The sequence below is a fragment of the Athene noctua genome, chromosome 1 (assembly GCF_965140245.1).
Source record: "Athene noctua chromosome 1, bAthNoc1.hap1.1, whole genome shotgun sequence".
Classification (NCBI taxonomy): domain Eukaryota; kingdom Metazoa; phylum Chordata; class Aves; order Strigiformes; family Strigidae; genus Athene; species Athene noctua.
The window spans coordinates 139,215,629-139,233,189 of NC_134037.1; the positions used below are offsets into that span (position 1 = coordinate 139,215,629).

The window sequence follows — 17,561 nt, forward strand, 5'->3', positions numbered from 1 at the left end:
CTCTACTCCAACTGCACTGGGTGCCACTGGGGAGGACTGTAGGTACTGAGACAGCACTGGACAGAAAACATTGCTCTGCAAGACCAAATCAATTTTCTTAACTGACTACATTCATTGCTATTGATTCAGATGCAAGATAAAGCTGTTAAAAGGTTAAGTGTTCTTTATCACGAAAGAGCAACTCATTCTCAAAACATCCGGGCTGGATCAATGGCCTTCCAAGATGCTGGCGATTTTGTTAATCTCTATTCATCTTGTCCTCTTAAAAAAAATCCATCCATTACTACTATCCACAATGACAGAAGAATCACCCAGAGATCATCTATTTTTAATTTAAACGGACAAACAGAAGAATATTTTCTGCACACTTCAACAGTTTAACCAAAATAAAGTCTCAATATAACATACAGGTAATTTATCACACAACAGCAAAATACAGCATTTGGCCAGCTCTAGAACCGATAGGTAAAAAATACTATTTTGACAAATTACTGAAATTCATACAACTTTTTCAAAGACCCTCGAGGGCAAGAACTAATTACCACTCTTGTGAGCGAAGTAAAGAGACTTTGAGACAGCAGAAGGAGAAGACAGAAAACTGAGTTGTACAAAGACTTTCACCCCCAAGTTTGCTCATCTTCAAAGTCTTAAAAGTGGTATGTAGTAGTAAATCTAGCAGGTGAATGCAATGCAACTAATTTCAGTATCACACTGTTCCTGCAACAAAAATCATGCTAAAACTACAAACAAAACTTCTGTTTTGTTATTAAAAGAAAAAGAAACTCAGAAAAAGTTGCAATGTGCATTCTTTCTGTATTGACAGACCTCTGGGAAGTCAAAATTCTTGATTCCATCACCTGTTTGCCAATTATAGACAGGCTAATAGTAAAACGTAGCTGCAAATTACTTCCTTGTTGGTAAAACCTTTAAAAGAGTCCCAGTTTCAGAGACCCCTCTCTGCACAGCTTTATAATACTCATCTCCAGCAGGTCAATTGTTTCTTTCTTTATCTGAAGAAAACAAAAATAAAATACAAGTATCAAAAGTTATTGATAATGCTTTGGCTAAATACCATTATTTATTTACTCAGACACCTTACTATAGGACTAGAAATTAATGAAGATGTTCCCATACAAGGTCCTGAGCTCTAGAATGTTTCCATTCTGTACAATACCTAGCATTTGTTCTGCAATCCTGAAGTATAACTACAGCTCATGAAGTCCCATCTAAGATGGCTACAGAAAAGTTGTCACTGGTATGGACCTGATAAAACATGCCACAGCAAGAGGTCCATCCTGGGCTGCAAAATCCCCATGTGACTTTCCAGAGTATCAACCTCTATCAGGTAGTACAAGGGCAGTGCTGCACTGCAAGGGCCACAACACTGCCTGTGTCCGAGACAGCTGAACAGAAGCGAGCATGAAGGTCAGGTCTATGTGCTGCATGTACTTTGGTTTATAACATGGGTATGGCTGTAGTTTATTGCTTATCTAAAGATAAAAGACAAATGTATTTGAGAGTAAATATTGACTACATATTTCAGCAGGAACAAAAGATTTTCTATCATCACGGTTAGTCCAGAGTCTCAAGCTTATAGCTCCCTCTTCCTACTTACAAATAACTTATTTGCAGATTTTCTCTCAGGATTATATCCTTCTGTGCCTCCGCTTTGCACAGGAATAAATGATACGAGAAAGCCTGATTCTATTCCACACTGCATGTGCTACACGAGGGTGAAAACAGTTGTCTTTCTATGACAAGTCCATTTCTTACAAACCTCTTTACTTTCATGAAGCTGAAACTTAAATTTTCCACATTTTTAAACTTACTCGAGTCTCAGTGTTTGTATTGTTTGCAGGCAATACAATATTGGCTTTTGTTGAAAAAACTCCATTTGAATCTTATGAACACATAAACTGAGGAGTTGAGACAGCTCTGTATTGCCACCATCCTCTATACACAAAGCTTTCAAAGCAGGAAGCTTGTCCTTTGGTCAGATCAGAAAGCATACAATCAATTTGCATTTAAACCTTCATGCTTTAATATAACTCCAGGACAGAGTTTGATAAACTCATTCACCCCTCCTCTGGTTTCTTTGTGAGTTTTCTTTTTATTTATTTCTTTCCATTGTTGGGGATGAATGAAGTGGGAGACACAGAAACAGAGAAAAAAAAAAAATCCAACAGCATTAACTGCTGAAATGAGAGCAGTGGATCAGGGCACCATCCATTATGTGGATATGATATGATGATATCACAGGACTGTCATGTGGGAAGATTAATGTGGTTTTAATTCATATATTTATCAAAATATACTGCTGGGTACGTAATTCTCCACTGAACATCAGGTGAATACAGTAAAAGCAAGAAGAACAGACATGTGCTTCCAGCTGTTCTTGCTTTCTGGTGTAATTACAGTGAAACTTAGCAATGCAGCACCTTAAATACATGAAGAAATTATTGACAATTAAGGTTTGCACTGAAAATGGGTCAGTATGCCTCATTTCTAATTTTAAGGGTAAAATTTTGCCTCCACAACTATAACAGGATGAAAGAAATTAGTAAACCAAACTGCCAATTCTCTAAATTACTTTTTTTATACTACATTATTTTGTACTACAATACCTCTCTTCCTTAAGAAAATATAGAATTATTCATAGCATGTATTTCACAATTTTTATACAAGTAGAAGAGCAAGATCTTTTGCTCACTAAGGCTGTATTCCATATTTCAAGTCTGCAAGTTGCCAAAACATCCCACTAGTTTCTCCTGTGTTAAAATGCCTTGTCTCCAAAACATTATTTGGGTATTTCTTATTGCTGACATTCTTTATAAATTCAGGAATCTGCCTGATGTCTGCAGTAGGACAAATAGCTGCAAGACGCTCCACTTACTCAGCTCAAGATGTCAAAAAGCCTTCTGTACGTTGTGTTACCTGTGTCAAGGGCAGGACTGAAGACTTTTCAGAAATCACATTCACTATCCTGTAATCACACATAAATATCTATTCCTTATGCTAACACTATGTATGAAGGTGCAATATTCTCACTTACTTGGTATTAACTTAAACTAAGCCTTAACATTTTGATGTTAAGATAGCCTTAAGATTTTGTGTTAATAAAATACATCTGGAGTCAGAATTTTTGGCCTATATTCCTAGACAGACATGCAGAAATGCTGTTATGCAATGAGATGAAAGGGATAGTTTAGGTTTGCAATACCCAAAATCAAATATTTGCAACATAATCTTCAGTTGAGGTGGATCATCTATAGTCTACTGTATGTATATTTCCTTCAGTTGACCTAAAAAACCCATCCCATTGCAACCAGCACTTTTTGTACCACTATGTCTGTGAATTTGCATTCTATGCTCTTTAGAAAACTTACAGATTAAGTGCAAGCACCACACAAAAAAGTCTTATATGTATTTACCACAAGAGGGAGTCTTCTTGCCTCAAAAAGCAAAGCTTTTTTTAGTACTTCATTTCTGCAGGGTATGTTTTCGTGGGGCACTTTATCCAAGATCATTAGGAACACATATCTTTGGGTATGTGGGACTGTAGAATACAGCACATTCAAATACACAGACAAGCGCAGAGAAGGATTAATGACTGGTAATTTGTTTCACTCGTGAAACAACTTAATGTCCACATGGAAACAAAGTACTTTTTTCCCTGGAGATTCTGCATATTGGCCTGCTCTAAATGTGCAAAAAACCCGGAAACACTGCAGGAAATTGGGAGCTTTCTAACAATGACTGATGGAGGAGGAATCTGCCTCTTTCACTCTCTGGCTAGATACCAGCCGATGCCCCACAGCATATGGCAAACATGCCTTGTCACAGCAATAAATGTAAAAGCTGTACTGCAGAATTAAAAAGAATGGGGAATTATCTTAAAAGAAGTCTACAAATGATGGATGGCTCTACATAGTTTGTACCCTACCTCTTGCCAAAAAAAAAAAAAAGACAAAAAAAAAAAGACAACTGTCTGTAGATTTATTCACAAGAATTTATCCTACTCTCAGATGGAGACAAAAACTTCTCCAAAGTTTTGTTTAGTTTTTGAGGAAAGTTTTGCACAAAGTCCTCTTGCTGAGAAAACGTCCTGGGAACAGGTAGAACAACCATCTAGAATTAAGAGGAGAAATTCATAGCACAACTGTAGAAGTCACAGCTGTGACTCGCAACAAAAAAGGAAAAAGTCCTTCTCAGGAGGTAATTTTGAGACCTAAGAATACAGACTTACCAGTCAAATATTGACTTCTTTGTGTTTCTAGACCTTTCTTTATAGAAAGAAAAACTTACTGACCAAGATCTGGGCACTAGAATCAAAAGCAATGAATACACAGAATATAATATATACAGGTGCTTGTACAATACCTCAGGGATATCCATCATTCTCCTTAGTTTCTGATCTCTCCAGTTCCAATCCAGAATCATATATTTTGTGGAGTTCAAGAACAGGCCATCTAAAAAGGCAACATACATTTTACTATCAAGATAATGTGACATGTGCTTATGAAAATGATCTTTGGCTTTTATATCTTTTGCTGTCTGTTTCCAAGGAAACTAACCTTTGAACACTTAAGTACTACATTTGCTGGTTGGAAAACTAATGCACTGACACTGCAAACTCCCTTAACCACATAAGCCCATGCTTTTTTGGAAGATAAACACAAAAGTAGAGCAACTACTGTTGCCAGGCTCGTCAAGAGCTAACACTTTGCCAGAAAATAATTCCTCAAGATTCCTCTTGATGAAACCGCAGGAGTTGAATTTCCACGGCTGATGAGGAGCTGGTAGGTTACAAGGACCCTAGCCTGAAAACTCCCGTTAACAGTAACTGACAGTGTTTAGCAATTTACATGAGTGGGTGCTATGCAGATGTGAGTCAGGTCAGTGGTGCTGTTGAAGCATTCCTTTATCTTCCAAATAAATAGTGGTGAAAGAAGAAAAATATCTTTTTTTAACTGGCCCTCCAGCTGTTCCCATTTTTCCCTGGTCTTCTACATGAAGCCCACAATTTTTCTTATCAGTTTTGACTCATCTCCATTCTCTAGTGACCTGCCACTGCAACACTAAGGTGTGAAAAAAGGACTAGACCTTAGGATAAGATGATACACCTTGTGTGCCGGCCATAAGCTGCCTCCATCTAGCATGGCAATGTGCTGACATGCTGAGCAGTAAGGATTTAATGTTGGTGGAGGGCACAGGAAGCAACAAAATGATGCTACTCCTGTACCCTTTCGGAAGAAGTGAAGAGTCCCAACCCACAGCCAGTCCCTGCCCAAGAAACCACAGTCAGAGCATTGCAGTGTTTAGAAAGAGGAACAGAATCACCTTATCATCTTGTCATTTTGTTTGTTTTTCTGTGTGTACATAATGTCTATTGAGTAATTAAAAGTACTCAAAATTTGGTAAGAGAAAAGGAGATTTATATAGAATAATTAATTTCATTACAGGCAAATCAGAAATAAAATCAAATCAGCAAACAGATCTTTCATCCACCCCTCACAAAAGTTTACACTGAGCTCAGAGTGATGACATATGATACGATGACTTCTGCCATTATTTCCTTTTGACTTACTTGCAGTGTTTGGTTTCCTGGAGCTTTAAACCTTACAGTATTCCTGCCAAAAGAGGAAGTTCCCCACCTCTGCCTGCTCATTACCTGATTTTGTGTGCACACTGGTTTTGTTTTAATTGGGATCAGTTCTAATCGGGATCAGTTCACTGGGCTGCCAGACAGACTCCTGGGCCAGCACAAGAAGCAGGAAGGGGGAATAAGCAGGCACTGACTGGGGGGTGAAAGGAGAAGTATTACTTTGTCTTTCTCTGGTAATCCTGATTCATGCCAGCTTAAAGTGATCATAAAATCAGCTACTAGAATTTTGACCTCATTTTGACTGACAAAGTGGAGAAACAGAACTGTACAGTTCAGTACCCAAATCCACAGATTCATGTCAATCTAAGCACTTCAAAAACAACTGAAGTCTTGCTTCTCAGGAGACCAAGTATAACTTACCTAAGGAGAAAACCCGCCCTGTTTTCCTACCTTGCTCCACTAGTGCTTTTACTCTCCCAGGAGTTCCAACCCCAATGTGGAACACACCTTTCTCCAACATATTCATCTGTTCTTTTATCTAATTTGAAGAGAGAAAGACAAACCACAGTAAAACCATGATTGTTTTAAAATTTCTTCTGAAAGACCAGGAAATAAATTCATCTCATAGTATCTCTTTCAAGAATACCATCAAATAACAAATGCTATGCATCTTTCAAACTGTCAAACTGATATATCTGGGAGAAAGTTTAAGAAATATAACAGCCAGCTGGGCATCACACTTCTCTAGAAGTTCAGTCATTTTCAACTTCAAAAATCTGCTATTGCACCAACTATTTTTGGAGGTGAGAACAGTATGCTTTCTTCAGCATTTAAACAAATTCTCTGGAAATGTCTGGAAAATAGACGAAGTTGAATTAGCTCTAAACTGCTTCAAGATGAAGACACTGGAAAAGGATGAAATAAAGCAAGTGGCATTTGTGTGTTTGACAGCATTTATGTCAAAGACCAAATGTCCACTCATGACTTCGAAGATGCTCATAATCTGTGCTCTCCAACAGGTATGGATATTGGGCATCCAACTGGCGGAATGCAAACGTGGGTGCTGGTACAGCTTGCTCCTACAAACCTGTGTGTGGAAGCCTTCTATCTAAACAGGCAAAAGCCATTTGAGTGAGCACCTCAGAGGAATGGGGAACATCCTTAAAACACAGCACATGCATTAAGCATCTGCATTCTGCATAGGATTGCACCAGAGCTATTGGAGATGGGTTTGGCTAGATTCCTCAAACTGCAACACTGGGTTACCAGAGTAAGCATCACCTAAAGAAAGGAACATTATATGAACACTATATGACAGACACTATGGCTAAATGGTTTAAAAACAAAATGGTACAATGTTAGTTAGTTGTTTAATTGCTCTACCAAAATTCCCTTGCTGCTCTCTTACCTTAATGTGCTTTGCAAACAATTTGAGAACTCTGCAGTCTCCTTTAAATGCTGTCATTGACCTAGCAAGAAAAAAATTGGAAAAGGAAATGCAAGCATCAGGGCTGGGATTAAGACCACACAGCAGGAAAATAAAACTAACTGGCATTTCTCAACACGCTTGAGACACACAGTTCCCCGGTGACCCCTGCTCATACTTTGAACATTTTGTACATTCTTATTTGCTACTTGATCAACAGGGATCAACAACTGGACAAACAGAAAGAAGATATCAGTAGGGGGCAATACTGTTTAGATAGCTTTTAAGATAATATTAATTATGGTCTGTGCTTTCACAGCTAACTTAGTTCAAAAACAACTAATTGCCAAATTCTAACTCAAAAATACCTCAGCTACTGAGATACAGGCATGTATGAACATGTGTGTGCATGCACAAAATGAAAGATCCGTGTATGGACCAATGTACAGCCCTCCTGAGGTGTGGCTGCTGGGAAAACGTAGGCTGCCACAGCCTTTACTGCAGAGATGGCCCAAATTCCAGTTAACCCAAACTCATCTGTGGAAAGCCTGACTTGTTTTTCTGTTTTGGCACACAGTAACAACTCCATGTTTTGCACTAATCAAGCAGGAGACAACACATTCAGTATTTACCGAATGTCATTTAAGACAGTGTTCTCTGAATGTTTTTTGCAGCGTGCCAAATTTTCGGTTTTCTCTTCTGCAAAGCTAAAGGTTTATATACGAGTGTACATATACACCCCCTAAGTCTCAGAAGGTAACACTGGCATGGAGGGGCTAAGCACTACTGGCACATCTGCTGTATCTATGCTTCCACTTGGGGCATGGAGTCAAACTTCCCAAGTCTCCACCTCATGTTGTACTGACAGATAACCACAGGAAATGGGGTCAAGACACAAAGAACAACCATGAAATTTGTGAGGTTTTTGGTAATTCATCAAAGTCATCAAGACTTCTAGAATGAGAAGGGGGAGGATAGAGAAGGGAAAAAAAACGAGGACAGGGAACACTGAAAATCATCATCTCTGCAGAGCAGTTCTGCCAGCCTGAGCCAGCTGAGAACACAGACATAGACCTGGAGGCACCCAGGCCAGATGCACGTGTTGGCACCTCAGGCCCTGGAACCCCACGTCCTCATTGCCTTTGGTGCAAAGTCACGATTTCTAGTGGTTGATCATGATGTTTTATGGGTTTACTCTGCTCCCAACTATAACATGTTTCATGTTTCCCCAAAATTGGTTACACTTTATTTTTGGTTTTCAACAAAAATAGCACTTCCATGCAACTGAAGTGAAGTGTTACTTCAGTTTAAAACCAACCACCACACTCCCACAGCTTAAAGAAGCAAGGGATATTGCATCAGTTTGAGTCAATGAATTTGCTGGCTAGCAGAGGAGTGTCCCAGTTTTGCCTTTATGTCTGTGGTTCCCAGACAAAACCTCTGACTGTCAACCTCAATATAACATTTGCTATCACATACTTGATAAGTTCCAAGGAACGAAGGGCAGAACTGCAGATAACCAGCATGACCACTGACTTCTTTTCCTTGTGGTTTTTACGGAGTTTTGCCCACTTCGGGCAGACTGCAATGAGAAAGCCAGTGTACACACACAGAGAAAGTGCTACACACCACAATTTTAAATTACAAGAGTACATGATGAATGGTAGCCAGCAGCAAGAACACACACGCTGACTCCTATGAGGTCTGGATCTCTGGCAACACTTTTACACTTAGTCATGGCTGAGAAACTGGAAACTAAAATGCCCAAAATAAATAAAATACAGAAATATCACATAAATGAAAAAGTCAGATAAGCATTAAAAATCAAGAGTTTGTGACAAACCCACTGTCTTCATTTGCCACATATGGCAATTTGTATCAGAGAAAACCAATTGAAAAGAAGCATTTAGCAGACCAGAAGTTCCATATAAATATACAACAGGAAAAAAATTCTATTGGTTCATGTCAGCAGACAGCTGCAGGATTTTTACTGTAAGATAATACATACACCCACTTATGAAGCCACAATAAATTACTGACAAATAATCCCTAGCAATTAAAAGAAACCCTAGGACATTTCGATACCAAAAAAGTGACAGAGTAAAAATGAGCCAGAAAAACAAGACCTCTCATGAAAAAAAGAAAAAAGTCTTGACGTAATTTAAAATAGTTGAGAGGTACAGATAAACACTGCAACAATACTGCATTAACAATGTTTTTCATACAACCTTCATCTCATCCAGACCAGCTTTTTAACTCACTTTCCTTCAGGTATGAAGAAAAACTGTGGGTGAGATCATTGGCTGGCAAAAAACAGGAATCTGAAAACATAATGAAACAAGTATTTGTGTTGATGTATATTTAACAGCAAAAGGAGCATATCTGTTTGCAGCATAACCACTAATTATACTGATAAAACCATAACTGTGTTAAAATCCATCATCAATAAATCACCATTTGAGAAACAATAATTAACATACACCTCATGCAAGAGGCTTTATATTGGATACATTGACGAAAGTGTCATCTCCCAACTCAACTGCAATTCCTTCCTTTTCTCCCACCATGAAACCCGGAATACAGGGATGCACAAGTGTGATCATGTGCTTTAAAAGAAGTTTACACATGTCTTTGCCACAATCGGTCAAAAGTCTTACCCAGAAGCCTTACAATCAACCTGCCAGACTGTCCCTCCAGTCTGCTGCTGATGGGATACATCTGTAGATCCCCCAAACAATTCATACTGTGGAAATGCAAGAACCTACCAACAATCTGCCTGTCAATAGGTTTGTTCCTCTTTCTGCCTTTCCATCTTGTGGTAACCTACCTAACTGTATCGACCCCAATGGCAACACCCACACTGCATTTTACTGCCTTACCAGGCCATTTGCTCTTCATGAGCAATACCAGCAAATAATGGGCACTGCCTGTAAAATGACAGTGCCTCTTTATCTGCAGAGTAAGAGGCAGAGAAGCTCAGTGTTGCCTTCCTCTCTAATGCAACTACCAGAAGCTAACCCTGCCTTGTCCTGCTTTACTTTTTCTGTCACCAGCTTTTAACTGGAGATAGAATACAGGAAACCAAGAGGGTCCTCATCGTGGTTAAAACTTGGTCACTTTACACTTAGACCAAAACTGCCACCTCATTTCATGCCAGTCCTTGAAAAACCATTGCGTTCAATATCTCAAACACAGTATTATTGACTCAGATCATCCCCAAAACAAAATACATTTTCACTCTCTCCATTAGCATCTTGGAAGCTATTACGAGGAATAATATAATTTTTATTAGAAAAGTAAGGTCCTGAAATTAAAATTTTACGATAAAAGGACACATTTAAACAATGTTTCTTTTCATTTCTGTAACTGCAAGAAACCTCACATTTATTCCAAAGAAACATCTCAGTGGAATAGGCTGCCCAGGGAGGGGGTGGAGTCCCCATCCCTGGGTGTGTTTAAGGGTCGTTTGGATGAGCTGTGGGGGGATGTGGGGTAGGGGAGAACTTTGTAGAGTCAGGCTGAGGGTTGGACTCAATGATCTCAAAGGGCTTTTCCAACCTGAATGATTCTGTGATCTTTATTTAAACAGCAAATTAATATACAGTATAAGAAAATATTTCCATAAAAAAGTGCAAATCAAGACCTGTCCCTCCCTAATCCTCTTTCTTCTTCAAAAACACCCCTCAACAGTATCATGAAGAAAACATTATTTATCTATTAAATACAGGATGAGTTACCTGACAGCTTTAATTCCTCTATTTCAATCACTGAACGGTTTTCACCAAAATGTTGACTAAGCAGATTTTGTAGATCTGCAGGGACACCAGGTTTTGGAGCAGATTTTTCCAGAATATCAGAAATTTTCTTCTGAAAAAATAAGCAAAATGGGTAAGTATGGCATTTCTGTAATTTCTGCTCTTTGACTAGCTAACAACATTGTAAATACATGTTCCTCCCTAACTTTATACAGTTATATTGGCTTAATTGCAGCTTAATTAGAAAAAACACAATGGGATAAGATTCCTGCGGGAGAGCTGAGCACGCACAGGACCAATGTGATCAAGCAATGCCCGTTTATTACAACTAAGAAAGCCCTTTTATAATGTTCTCCCACACACGTGAGTAACATGCAGTACAAGTCCTCAAGATTGGACAGTTAACTTAGCCCGCGCTTTAAACCTTCTTATGATTGGATAAAAAGTGCCACATCAGCCTTGCCAGGCTTCCTGCCTTGTGGAACTTCCACTTCCTTCCCAACCCCTTCCGGGGGTTGTTTGTCTTGTCGAGTTTCTCCCCCCTCATTCAGGGTCACATCCTTATCGCATTCTTGCTTGGCTGAGGCTCTTATCAGTCTTGTTCTCATGCAGGATTGCTCACATGGCCATTCTCTCACAGAAAGACCTCTAGAATCCCAACAGATTCCCTTCATCTTTACTGGGAATGCAGACTACAGATGCAAATTCATATAATTTGATGACATGGTCTGGGAGCCTGAAGACAAAAAATCTTGTACACTCACCTGCAATGCTGCCATAACAAAAACCTAATGGAAAGCTGTTTTTGTGAGTTTGCTAGTGTTACACTTAAGTATCAGTTTAAAAATTCAGGCTTTTTTCAAAATTTAATTTATTATTCTTAAAGCATAACAACAGGAATCAAGTGGTTATACGAGTCTTGGTTGTATTTTGATTAAAACAGGGTAAGTATCTATTTTGGAAGAAGAGCTAGTTACTATATTCACAGAATACCATGCAAGTGTGGTGAAAATGAGTTAGAAGCTCACAAAACCAGAAGTCAAGCAGAAAGAGTTCAGCAGCTGCTTTGTTCTTCCAAAACATATAATTTTTAGAGCCTGGACATGAGTTCATAATGATTGTGTTTTCTACCTCAGGAATGTTAGCAAATGACAGGTCTGAATTTTCACTGAGTGAAAGTGTTGCTTGTGTTTTCCCCATAATTACATGGATTGTGGGGATAGAATAGCCTAGGGTTCCTGTTATTGGAATGATCTGCCAGCATTTAAGAAAACAGGAGATCTTCAAGGATTGAGGCAGCCTAAAGAGAATGGCAAGAATGTGAAGCCTCTTGTTCTCACTGAGAAGTGATTAATTTGTGAAAGACCAGCTCAAGGTTTCTCAGCTGTTTAAGCTAAACTGAACTTTATATCACGAGGCTGCACAGCAGCACAAGCCTAGAAGTTAAAAGGAGCAGGACAGTGTGGCTAGGATGAAGCAACAGGGTACCTATCTGCGAGGCAAAGTGAGATTTCAGAGATGAGGTGGGCCTCGCAACATTTCTGAAGCTCTGGAGAGGTACCTTCAAGGCAGGTTTGGGAGGCTAAGGTCTGGGGCAGCAAAGATCAATGGAAATTTTGAAGAGGGCTATGGCAGGAATTTTAACGTAGGGGACAGATCTTCTTCTATCCCTCTCTCCCTCTCTTCATCCCAGCACCCACTCCCTCCTCCTCCTCCATTCCATCTTCCCCTCTTGACCAATATCCCAAATACTCCTGTAGTGTCAGTGTATGGAGCAGGAGGCTGAACAGGGAAGAGCCATACAGGGGCTGCTGAAGCCACTCCATCCCACAGCAAAGGCAAAGCAGGCAACTGCCTCTCCCAGCCATCTGCCACTTTGGTCACTGCCTCTTTCACCTCTGCTAAAAGTGTGTCTGCAAGACCCCAAATGAATCTTTGACAGTGGGATACACAGAGATGAAGTGCTTGTGCTTTCCTCTTGGTCTGCCTTTGGCATGGTACAGACCCCTGCAGACCCTGGAAGACTTCCCTGCAGATGTTTGGCAGGTTTTTGCAGTGCCTGAACCAGCAGCATTCCTTCCCAAGATTCACCTTCCATTGGCACCGTTGTGTTTTTCTGCCATGCACCAGGTGTCTGCCCAAAGAATGACTACAGGCCATCTGCAGTACACACAGCCCTTACATGAGCCCCACAGCCAAACCTCTTGGTTGTTCTTCCCATCAACCACAAATACTCTTCTCCAGCCCCATCCCCACAACCTGCCTCTTAAGTGACCACAATTGGAAACCTCTGGTTTAGCAGACTGCAAGATGGAACCATCAGGCTCATTTTACTTGGTAATTCAGTGTAAGGCACTGTTCCACAGGACCATTACATCATTCATTGGGCCACTTGGTTGCTTCAGGAAAATTATGGCACTCTGGAGAGGAGAAGCCTGATAGTAACAAGGAATTCCATCAGAGCAAGAGCAAGGACACCTGAGCAAACTCTCTTCCTTCAAGGAGAGCTGTGGGGAAATGTTCCTCATGCAGGAAGTTTTATTATTTTTCTTCTAATTCATTCCAGATGCTTAAAAGCAAAGGGTTCCCCCCCCCCCTTTCCTTATTTTTGGAGAGGACTTTGTTTGGAACCCATAGATCAACCTGATAAATATTTCCTGATGGATTTTTTGACAGGCTGTGTATGTCAATTTAGTGGCCTAGCTCCACTGAAACCAGAGATGTAACTAAGTGCCTATTGTCTGCCTGAGAACAGGGTCTGTTTGTTAGGTCTGCCTCCCCAGTCCCTGCTGTGGGATGCTTTCGCTCTGGCAGCGGTGGAACAAGCACCCCAATCACTTCTGCCAGTGCTACATTTAAAGCAAAATCCCACTCTTCCCTCTTCCTATTCCCTGGATGATTAAGAGGCCTGACATAATATAAAAAAGCTACCTCTCAGCCTTGTGAGGGAGCCAACTATTTACAGTCTGTCCCAAAAGACAGTTAACTTGCCCGGTACCATGTAATTTCCATCTAGACTGCAGAGTGTATTTGTTATTGAGGGTGAGGATGGATTGTGGCCAGAAGGACAATACAGAGTATTTATTTATATACTTATTCTATGAGAAGAAGAGTCAACAAGGACAGTTCTTGGCTTGAAAGATGTAACAGCAGCTGGAGCCTGCCCACACTGCTGACATGAGGCAGATTCTGCAGCAACTGAAATTCCACCTTTCTCTCATGCAGCTACCTTCTCCTGGTGTGCAAGTGGGGTGTAGACATATACAACCCTTGAGTGGAGGGCAGACACAATGCCTCAATTCAGGCTGGGAACAGGTATTCTGAGTGAAGTAAAAAAAGTAGGAATTTCTATTCTTCTCTAAAAGAGGCTGCAACTTTATGACCATATTACTTCTCACTGTCACTGGGCTGTCCCAATTCTGAATCTTGTAATAACACATGCACCCACTGCCCAGTCCCCAGACACACTCCAGGACATTCATACCTTCTTCCTCCTCTTTGCCTTGACAGTGCTCTCTTGTTTTTCTTCAGGCTGACTTAGAAAACACTCTGTAGTCTGCAAAGCACATATTTAAAAAGAAAAAAAAAAAGTAAGAAAAAAAAGATTTAACATCAGATATCTGATCACTGGGGCTGGGGGTGTGGGGAAAGTCACCAGAGGGAGGTAAGAGGGGATATAGAAAGTATAATGGGAAAAACAAACAAAACCCAACCTTCCACACTTGTAGAAGGGATCAAATTCTTACAGTTACACATACCTGGACTAATTTTGGAATTGAGATCTATGTTATTGTAACCAAGAGGGGAACAGAAAGTTGAAACATACAGGTTGTAGTCACAATTCCATAAAATGGTGAAAAGCGGGTTTTGATACATTTAAAAAAAAATCAAGAGAAAAACATGAATAAAAGCTTTTACAAACTTTATATTTTTAATCTCTATTATTGTGTGTGATTGTTTTTCTAATCTTTGCCAATAGTGCTCTAAAATAACCGGGTCTAAGGTGAGCAGCCAGACGTGAAAGATACCATGGAACTGCACGGGAATAATTGGAAACAACCATGCTCTGGACTTCCTTTTACATTTGTGATGCAAAATTTAGGAAAACATGCTTCAAATTTGTTCTGCTCCATTCTTGCTTTGTCTCCTCATAGCAGGGTCAGATACATACAAGAAAAATACATGGTACATTTCAGAGTAATCTTCATCCAACATGTGTTGCTATCATTAACCCTCTCTGGTGACTGAGTGAGCAGGTTGAATTGGTCCATTTGTATCAGAGTCCCTGTTCACATAAGCCAGAGTTAGGATTTGTCCTTAGTCACCTAAAATTGTCCACAACATAGGAAGCCAGGCACAGGCTTTCCTTGTTTTAAGCACAGTAAGCCTCTTTTCTTTTGCTGCCTTAGGGACTTCCACTTCATGGAAATGCAAATTAATCGACACAGATAGGCTTTAGAGCTAAATAAGTGACCTGATGAAGAGCAGTGGGAAAACAGGCTGAGATGCAGGAAAAATCTCCTTGACATTAGGATGCATTTGGCTGGAAAAATCTGCTCCTGTGAGAAAATGCACAGAAGTCTCATCACATGGGTCATTACCAGCTCAGGAACAGCAAACGCAGTGCTGCTCCCTGGGGAAGGCCTGGAAGGAAAGTATCAGCAGGAAAGGGAGCCCAGCCGGCAGCCAGAGAAGCTGCTCCTTTGCTCCCTTGTGAGGGCACTCCAGCAGGGCCACGAGGGCCCACGGAAAGCTAACAGGAGTTCAGCATATCTGAGTGTTTCTGAGCCCGCCCACACTGTACTCCTTTAACAGGAGGACACTTCATGACAAATGGTACTATAAAACCCCACCCAGCACATTCGTGCCTTTCCAATCCTACTCTCATGTCCTTACCAGAAGCATTTTATGCAGTTTAATTGTTCATATTATACCTACATTTCCCGTTTTCTCCCCACTTCCCTGGTTGATTTGGCTATAAAAGCCTCGATACCACCATGCTCAGTACAAACAAATGACCTATTGCTTGCTCCTGTGGTCTGTGCTATGATGCAACCACAGCCACTGCACTTCCAAAGGCAGAAGTACTGTATAGAAGTGGCCTTGAAACTGGTTGAGGCTTGAAATGATACTTAGGAACTACCAGAGAAGATGGGGCTGGGGACTGGCTACAGCCAGCAAAGCACTCAACAGCTAGGGCTGGAGTATAACCAGCCTGGATCAATATCCACCTGTAAGAAGCTGTGACAGGGACCATATCTTGCCTCAACAAGAGACCTGTCCCTGTGATTTTCTCAGTACAAACAGATATTCTCTTCACTAGAAATCAAGGGAATGACCGCAAGTAGAAACTCACTTCAACTAACAACATTGTTCCAGGGTTAACATAAGCTTTTTGGGTTTATTTTTTGTTTGTTTCTTAAAAAAAAAAATCTCTGTCCTGACTCTGATTCAAGTGCTTTTAAGCCACCACCATACACTTCTTCATTCCTACCCCTACCATTACCATTCCCAGACATAGAGACTGAAACAGAGCTACCCTCTGTCTTCAGCTCCTGCTCTACCCTTATGCATCCCAGCTGTCTACAGATATGCAAAGACCACTTGCCAGGTGTTTTAACCATAAATTCCATGTTCAACATCATATTCTACACAGAGAACAAGCCTTTGGATTCATTTAGTTAAAGGATACTACCAAGCAATCAAAAAGCCAGAAAGGGGTCAACCTGAATCTCTTTCCTCCAGTAGAGTATGATGGTTCCCTATTCTAAAAAGTGTTACTGCTCTTCCAGCATAATCAAAAAATGCCACTCATTCACCTCAGGCCCATTTCTCCCTTGATATACATTGTGAACTGTTTTTCATAAATCTGCAAAATACTCCCAACTGGTCTCTGCATGAGAAGAGAATAAAACCGTGCCATAGAGCTGAAAAATTTTCTCTAAGAGAAACAAATTTTTCTTACTGGTAACCCTTTTTCAGATGTTTAAAAGTATCACCGAATGCCATGGCTTCTTTTTGGAAAGCAGCATGCAACCCGTTCTTTCAACAGCAACAGTGGTACACAGCAGGCTTGTAGTCAAAGCTTGCTTCCTCAAAGCATGTTAAGACTCAAAATTATCTCCTCTACAGCAGCATATATGTATTTAGGCACAGTACACTATTAGCCCAGCAACAGTAAGCCCACTTTATCCAGACATTAAAAATAATGCCATGAGAAAAACTTCACAGTGGTGAATGGCTGTAAACTTACATGTCTTTGATGAGCTGCGGTCTATAATACTTGGGCATCTGATCTAGACTGAACTTCTGACCCTTGTAAAATGTTAGCTGCATACCTACTCATGCAAGAGCTCTTTGCATGCCACCCTTAAGAAAAGGTCATTTGCATGTCTGTCTTATGCAAGACACAGAGCAGACAACCTACTGGCTTTTGACATGGCTCCCTTGTGCTCTGTGTTTCTATGCTATTTTTACATGGAAGTTCTTAAAATGCAGAAAACAGGAAATTTGTGCCATTGATTTATGAACCAAAATGTAATAAATTCCTTGTTTGTTAATCATAGACAGAACACAAAATATTTACTGTATTATATTTCCAACAAATTATTTTTCTTTACATGTTGCCAAGTTACTGGAAATTCAAATGTAGAGTGAAAACCTTCTGGCATCTGCGTGAAAGTTTATGTTCTAGGTCAGCCATATACTCTGACTTCTGGAGTTTGTGACAAAATAAACACATCAATGCGCCATTCAGATCGGAGACAAGTTATTA

At 40.2% G+C, this 17,561-nt stretch overlaps 1 protein-coding gene across 2 annotated transcripts in view; it reads right to left on the reverse strand.

Annotated features, from left to right (window-relative positions):
- Positions 1 to 74: 74 nt before the first annotated feature.
- CMSS1 (cms1 ribosomal small subunit homolog) overlaps positions 75 to 17,561 on the reverse strand; it is a 248,011-nt gene continuing 230,524 nt past the window's right edge. For both annotated transcript variants that reach the window (XM_074898014.1, XM_074898006.1), the window contains 8 exons: positions 14,271 to 14,342; positions 10,769 to 10,898; positions 9,293 to 9,352; positions 8,511 to 8,613; positions 7,014 to 7,074; positions 6,056 to 6,143; positions 4,381 to 4,469; positions 75 to 1,010 (listed from right to left, as the gene is read on the reverse strand). In XM_074898014.1, coding sequence (XP_074754115.1) covers positions 927 to 1,010; positions 4,381 to 4,469; positions 6,056 to 6,143; positions 7,014 to 7,074; positions 8,511 to 8,613; positions 9,293 to 9,352; positions 10,769 to 10,898; positions 14,271 to 14,342 — 687 coding nt within the window. In that variant the 3' untranslated portion in view covers positions 75 to 926. The remainder of the gene's footprint in view (positions 1,011 to 4,380; positions 4,470 to 6,055; positions 6,144 to 7,013; positions 7,075 to 8,510; positions 8,614 to 9,292; positions 9,353 to 10,768; positions 10,899 to 14,270; positions 14,343 to 17,561) is intronic.